This window comes from Nicotiana tomentosiformis, chromosome 6, assembly GCF_000390325.3.
Source record: "Nicotiana tomentosiformis chromosome 6, ASM39032v3, whole genome shotgun sequence".
Lineage (NCBI taxonomy): Eukaryota > Viridiplantae > Streptophyta > Magnoliopsida > Solanales > Solanaceae > Nicotiana > Nicotiana tomentosiformis.
Window position 1 is genome coordinate 11,773,327 of NC_090817.1, and position 7,728 is coordinate 11,781,054.

Sequence of the window (7,728 nt, forward strand, 5' to 3'; positions counted from 1 at the left end):
TGTACTCACAAGCAAAAAAAAAAGCACAAAGATTAACAGGAAGAATAGCAGCCCTGGGAGGTTTATATCAAAATCATCATAAAAAAGTTTTAAATTCTTTTCAGTATTGAAAAAGCAGAATCAGTTTGAATGGACTGATGAATGCCAACAAACCCTCAAGGACCTAAAATCGTATTTGTCAAAACCGCCTTTGCTAGTCAAACCAAAAGACGGAGAAAGGCGAATCATTTACCTTGTTGTGTCGGAAGTGGCGGTAAGCGCGGTGTTGGTACGAGAGGATAAATGTAAACAATCTTGAATTTATTATGTTAGTAAATATTTATTAAATACTGAGACACGGTATCCCCATTTGGAAAAACTTGCTTTAGCGTTAATCATGGCATCTAGAAAGTTAAGACCTTATTTCCAATGTCATCATATTTCTTTATGAATGTTTTTCTCCCGAGGAATATATTGCATAAATAAGAACTATCTGGTAGATTAGCTAAATGGTCAATAGAACTCAGTGAATATGATATCATATACCAGCACAGAACTGCAATAAAATCGTAGGTTTTAGCAGATTTCAGCACGAATTTAGTTCCCGAAGTAGAAAAGGAACTACAGGTGTTCTCCGGATCTAATCCGGGGACTTGGATTTTATTTACCGATGGTTCTTCAAATGTTAAAGGTGCGGGCTTAGGAATCATTCTAATTCCACCTTCAGGGGAAGTCATAAGACATGCACTAAAATATTATCCAATCACTAACAATGAGGCAGAGTACGAAGATGTGATTGCAGGTTTGGAACTGGCATGAGAACTTGGTATAAAGAAGATTATAATCAAAAGTGACTCGCAACCGGTGGTTAACCAGATGCAGGGGACTTACATAGTAAGAGAAGCACGAATGCAACAATACCTGAAAAAGGTACGAGAATTACTTAAACAATTTCAGTCATGGAAGGTCGTGCAAATACCTAGGGAAAAGAATGCAGAAGCATATGTGTTGGCAAATATCGCGTTTTTCGCTGAAGTAACAAATGCAGAAAATGCTATCGTGATACATTTGTTTCATTCGGCACTTGATCAAGACAAGAGCGAGGTAAATTTTAATAACCTAACTTGAGATTGGAGGAACGAATTTGTTAACTTTTTACAGTATGGACTCTTACCCGAAGATAAGATGAAGTCACGATTGCTTCACCAAAAAGCCGCCTGGTATTGCTTAATTCGTGGAAATTTATATCGAACGATGTTTGGCGGACCTTTAGCACGGTGCCTCGGCTCATCGCAAATGGAGTATGTGATGAGGGAAGTACATGAGGGGAACTATGGCAATCACACCAGGGAAAGATCATTGGTAGAGACACTAAAAAGAGCAGAGTATTATTGGCCAAAAATGGAAGAAGAAGCAGAAAGCTTTGTAGCCAAGTGCGAAAAATGTCAACGATATGCCAATAACATGCACCGCCCAGCAGAGCTGTTATATTCAGTTATTTCACCATGGCCTTTCATGAAGTGGGGCATGGATATTGTAGGCATGTTGCCTCAAGCTAAGGGAAAGGTACCGTTCCAATAAGTTTTAACAGATTAATTTTCAAAATAGGTAGAAGCAAGTGCATTCAAACAGGTACAAGAAAAAGAAGTCAGGGACTTTATTTGGCGAAACATTATCTATTGATTTGGGGTTCCAAAAGAAATCGTGTGTGACAATGGCCCGCAGTTTATAGGCATAAAAGTCACAGAATTCTTTCAAAGTTGGTAGATTAAACGGATTACATACGCACCTTACCACCCTGCAACCAACGGGCAAGCTGAGTCAACAAACAAAGTTATTATTAATAACTTGAAGAAGAGATTAGAGGAGTCAAAAGGCAATTGGTCGGAAGTGTTACCAGGGGTATTGTGGGCTTATCGAACGACAGTAAAAACAAGTATGGGTGAGATTCCATTTTCACTTCTATATGGTGCTGAAGCCTTAATTTCGGTAGAAATAGCTTAACCAAGTATGAGAAACATACATGCTACTGGAGAGTCAAATGAGGAGGAGATGCGAGTAAATTTAGATCTATTAGAAGAAAGGAGGAAGCAGCGTTAATTAGAATGGCGGCTCAAAAACAGATGATTGAGCGATGTTACAACAGGAAAGCTAATTTGAGATACTTCGAGATTGGGGACTTCGTCCTCAAAAAGGTGTTCTGATCTACAATAGCAGCCAATGTAGGTGAGTTGAGTCCAAATTGGGAAGGCCCTTATAGGGTTCGAGGCATTGCTAGAAAGGGAGCATATGAGTTGGAAACCATGGATGGCAAGGTACTACCATCAAACTGGAATGCAGTTAATTTGAATAAGTATTACTTCTAGACGAAGAAAGTACCATGGTCAGGTATCACTCAGATTCAATTTTATTTTATTCTTTTGAATTTTACTAATAATTTTAGATGATAGGCTAAAAGCTAGCCCGTACCAAATAATGATATTAAACCCGAAAGACACGTGAAATACCGAATTATTCCCGATCTAGGTTGCAACCTTTCTGATGGAAAAGGGGCTATGTAGTCATCATCTTAATGAATATCTCCGAGCCCCGTTCGTATTTTCCTTTTCAGGGAATGGACCAAAAGGATGGAGTAATCCAGTGTTCGAGATTTCATACTTCAAAGCTCCCACACTGGGGGGATTATGCATATAGAAGGAAGAGAACTAAAAAGGCATAGTTCAGTTCAGCTTGAATCAAAAACCTTGAGGAAACCTTGAATTTTTCAAAGGGGTGTGAACTCGCGAAAAGGATGCAAGATATTCCATATTCCTACGAGTTTTAGGTTAAAGCAAAAATGTAGTCACGGGATAATAGACCCAATTTTGTATTCTAAAATCTGCTACAAAGAACGTAGTTGTGAAAATATTGTACGAATAATTATGAAAATGATGTACGAAATTTATTTGAAAGCTCAAAGCATAAAACTTCCTCAAATTATTTCATTTTTCATGTCTACTTGATCTTTCATATATTTACACCAATATGAAGATAAGACGCCATCTTCATCAGTGTCGCTAACGTAAAAAGGTCCTCTTTTATAAAAACCTATATTTATCAAAGCCGCGGATTGTTAAGACATTTTTAAATGCAAGGAAAAATCTCAAATATCAAAGAGCAGAATAAGCGGCAAAAGCAACCAAAACATTTATATATATATTAAGCCTTGGGAAAACAAAGTTGTTAAGTTTGTCATTAAACCCCAAAAGAAGATAGGGGTAGCCAAAAACAAATCTTACAAAACGTTGTTAAGCAAAGAGAAAAATAGCACAAGGAAGATCTAAATAAAAGCTAAGAAAAAAAGCAGGAGAAAACTAAGGAGCATCATCAATGGAAGCTTCATCCATAGGAGAATCATGAACAGGTAAAGAAGGATTAACTTGAGAAGAAGAGGCTTGAACATTAGCCCCGCTAGGAACAAGTCCATCTACATCACCCTTGGGACCTTCGTCTTCAGCGGCTTCAACCACACGTCAGCTTAACTAGATTTTCTCAATAAATTCCCGCCTTCAGGGACTTCGATAACAACTCTTTTCATCTCCTTCCTGTTTCCATAAGGTCCGACCTCTGTATGAGAAGCAGCCACGGGAATAGAAGACGGAGTAGAAGCAATCACGGGAGTAACAATAGGAGTAGCGTCAGGTAAAAACACAGGGGTCTTAATGAAAACTGAAGCTGGAAGGGAAGCAAGGGGAAATTCTTCGGAAACAGGACCGAAAGCTTCTTCACCCTCGAAACCTTGAACGAACAATTTATCAACAAAACTTGGGGAAGGATCAACAGCATCTTCAACATAAATCACCAAAGGAGCGCTCTCTGGCTCACCCGTGAGTCTAAAAGGAATTGAACTTAATGGAAGGTCATGAGAGGAAGGAGTTTCATCATCAAAAACCACACGTCTCCTAACGCGTGGCCTTCGCACCAAAGAACCTTCCTATGTTTCTATATCATCAGAGCCATGAGTACTGTCAGTTTTCCTTTTTGAAGAAGAAGAACTTAAAATCCGCTCCTGGGCAGGACTCACAGAAAGCCTGGTTGACTGAACATACGCGGGACTAATGTGGAAAATAGCAACATAGAATTGATTTCTATAATTCGTGTTGAGTATATAGAATTGTTTGTGACTAGATTTGTGGCATTCAGACACCAATTTGCAAGGCAAAGGTTTATTAGAATCTTGAGTTTATAGCAAATCGAGGTAAGTAACATGATTAACCTTGACTTGAGGGAGTAAGACTTATTTGTCTATTTGCTACGTGATTTAATATGCGGGTATAACGTATATGTGAGGTGACGACTACTTATGCATTGTGGTTAAGTCAAAGCATGCGGGCGGAATTTGTTTATTATGAATAATTATCTATTTAATTAAAAATATTCCTCCTTAAATTTTTATTGTTTATTTTATCATTTTTCATGAGATTATTGCTAGTTTAATTATTGTTGAATATTTTAGAAGGTGAAGTCCGTATTCCAAAATTGAATTGATTGATAAGTATATATCCCCGCATTTAAATACTCTTCCGAATTTATAATATTATTTTTATGGTAAGGAAGAGTGTAAAAGCACGAAGGGTAATGTCATGCCATTTTGAGTGTAAAATCATGAAGGGTGATGTCGTGCCATTTTGAGTGTAAAAGCACGAAGGGTGATGTATTGCCGTTTTCAAAGAGAGTAAAAGCACGAAGGGTAATGTCATGCTAGAAGAGAGTTAAAGCATGAAGGGTGATGTCGTGCCAATATTATACCTTATTTATCAATTTATGAAAAGAATGAGAGTAAAAGCACGAAGGGTGGTGCCGTGCCATTTTCATATTATCAGCTGCTCATTTTATTGTTGATGAATTAATTGGCTGCTACGTGACACTTCTCCTGCTAAAATTTTTATATCATTCCCATTCGCATGGTCCCTCCCAAATTTATAAATTGTTAACTATTGTGTTATTCTTGCTTCATATTTTTATATGCTTGTACATGTCGTTTACGTACGTGTCTTATCATAGCCTTGTCACTACTTCATCGAGGTTAGGCTCGATACTTACGGAGTACATGGGATCGATTGTACTCATACTACACTCTACACTTCTTGTGCAGATTTTGGAGTTGGTCCCAGCGGAGTACCATAGACTTGCTCGGATTCAGCTACCCAGAGGAGACTTGAGGTATAACTGCACATCATCCGCATTTTTGAAGTCCCCTTCTATCTTATCTTAGTTGCGTACTATATTTCAAACAACTTGAATTTTATGTAGACCTTTATTTGTATTATTCTAGTAGCTCGTGTACTTGTGACACCAGATTTAGGGATGTATTTTGATGATTCGGTAGTTATGGTCTTCCGCACTTTATTTCATTAATTGACTTCCATTTAATTTAATTTGCTTAAAAATAGTTAAGATTATTCTAACGTTGGCTTACCTAGCAAGTGAAATGTTATTGTCACACCTCCTTTTTACCCCCACAAGATGATAAAATGTGTTATTGATTGTGGATGGTGGGTTAAAGAGTTTCTCCAATATAAAGTGACAAACTTGAATAGGGATTATTTTATTTACAGAGTCGCCACTTGGAATTGCTTTTTTGGGTGTTCCAAGTCACCTTTTGTTTGAATCCCTAGTCAAAGGAAGGTTTGACTCTATTATTATCGGTCTGCAAAACAAAGTCCGGGTAAGGAATTCCGTTGATCGGGGAGAAGGTGTAAGGCATTCCCCGAGTCCCGTGATTTTAGCACGGTCGCTTCATTGACTACAACTTGGCTTAATTATCTGATTTAATACATATTTGAGACCTATTGCATTTTTACCTTTTAAAGCCGCTTTTAATAATTTAACTCAATCGCTTTTATTTTTAGTATTTGTGATGTGGAAAAAGGATAAAATTGATTACTAAAATTATTAACACGGTTCATTACTACTAAGTTATGAGATGTGAATGCCACATATTAAATTATCAATATTCTAACATTAAATACCCAATAATCAAACCAAAGAAGCTAAAATGTCAACTAATCCTCTAAACAAAGACGATGGCCGAGAAAAGTCATAATTACATTTCAACACCATATGAAAATTAGCAAGAAATTACAACGTAAAGATATCACATGAATTCTTCTCAAATACGTACAACCCATTTATCAGCCTTGACAAAGTTAGGCCCAAAACCACACGTAGCAAGTCATATTGACCCATTTGACTTAGTGAGATTTCTTACAGCTTTCTTCTCCAAGCTTTCACAAAATAAACTAATGATAAAAATAGTATTTAACTCCATGACACATGTTCAAAATAGAAATACTGCAAATGCAAGTGACATGGACATAAACTACAAATAATGAAGCAAATATCTAGAATATGAATTAGCGAATTAAGACGACAAACAAAGGCATGCTAATACAAGATATCAATTAAGTGACAAAACTTTTAACTTAAACCAACAAAAGCAAAAATGAAAGAATTAATTAAAGGGGGAAGGAGACCTTATGTGAAGCTTTTCAAATATGTGTATTGATATAAAACTCCAAATGTATTCAGCAAAGTGGGACTCCGATTGTCAAACTCGCCCGGAGAAACGGACAACAACAAAACCTCGGACTGGAGCTTTCGAACCTCAAGTGACTCGAACAGCGACTTCAAACAAGGAGCCCGAACTCGCCGGTAGCCTCTATTTTGACATAGGAATAGTGGCTGTTTCGGGGTGGGTTGATGCTGGATTTTTGGCTGAAAAAATGGCTTTTTCTTGCTGATTTTCGTCACCCTTTTTTGGCTATTTTTGCAGCGAATTTTTGCTGGAAAAGGGCTATTTTTCAGGTATTTTTGGAGTGATTTTAGGCTATTTTTTCGGACTTTTTGCAGCTGTTTTTGAGATGGTTTAAGGGCTGGTTTATGGACAGTTTTCAATTTTTTTTTTTGGGGCTGTTTTTAACAGCGTTTTTGGCTATTTTTGAAGAGAATTTTTGCTGGAAAAGGGCTATTTTTCAGGTATTTTTGGAGTGATTTTCGGCTCCTTTTTTTTTTTTGGTCCGGACTGAAATCTGGTCTATTTAAGGTTGTTTGGGCTGATTCTAGGCATGTGGGGGGGGGGACAAGCATGGGGGAAAAAAATAATGGGGAGGGGACAAGCATGGGGGGACAAGGTCTGGTGGGGAGGGGACAAACGTGGGGGGACAAGGTCTGGTGGGGAGGGGACAAGCGTGGGGGGACAAGGTCTGGTGGGGGAGGGGACAAGCGTGGGGGGACAAGGTCTGGTGGGGGAGGGGACAAGCGTGGGGGGACAAGGTCTGGTGGGGGAGGGGACAAGCGTGGGGGGACAAGGTCTGGTGGGGACCCGCGCAAAAAGACGAGGGCGGGAAATATTCAAACACGGTAAAAAATTAGGTGCTCACAGCATGCCCCTCTTTGCTTGGAAACATTAAAGGTTTTCAGGCAAAGATAAAGTGAGCCGTGTGACTAAGTTTTTACCATATCGTTATTCATAAGAGGAAGAAACAATAAGGGTGCAACCGAGTCCTGGTTTTGGACCGCCTACATATCCTGGGTTATAAGGGAATCAGGTCGCGTGTAGTTCAAAGAAAAATGATAGAGTGATGAGTTGGAGAGTCGAGTGAGGTTCCGTCGAGACTCCTGTCCGTGGTCTTGCTATTACATCAAAATTGAAAGAAACTAAACAAGCCTATCAACTATGAGTTACAAGATTCCTATCTATAAGTCTTT

The 7,728-nt window shown here is 38.4% G+C and overlaps 1 protein-coding gene across 1 annotated transcript; it reads left to right on the top strand.

Annotated features, from left to right (window-relative positions):
• The first annotated feature begins 855 nt into the window (after window positions 1-855).
• LOC138893572 (uncharacterized) lies at window positions 856-1,560 on the top strand. The gene is made up of 2 exons (XM_070178200.1): window positions 856-1,083; window positions 1,141-1,560. Exons 1-2 carry the CDS (start codon window positions 856-858, stop codon window positions 1,558-1,560), a joined length of 648 nt encoding a protein of 215 aa, XP_070034301.1.
• Window positions 1,561-7,728: the final 6,168 nt, after the last annotated feature.

What these genes read in the sequence shown, in the direction of transcription:
- LOC138893572 (XM_070178200.1), top strand. Translation starts at nt 856, where the DNA reads ATGCAGGGGACTTACATAGTAAGAGAAGCACGAATGCAACAATACCTG. An exon ending in TTGATCAAGACAAGAGCGAG is followed by an intron (nt 1,084 to 1,140) that starts GTAAATTTTAAT and finishes AACTTTTTACAG; the next exon opens with TATGGACTCTTACCCGAAGA.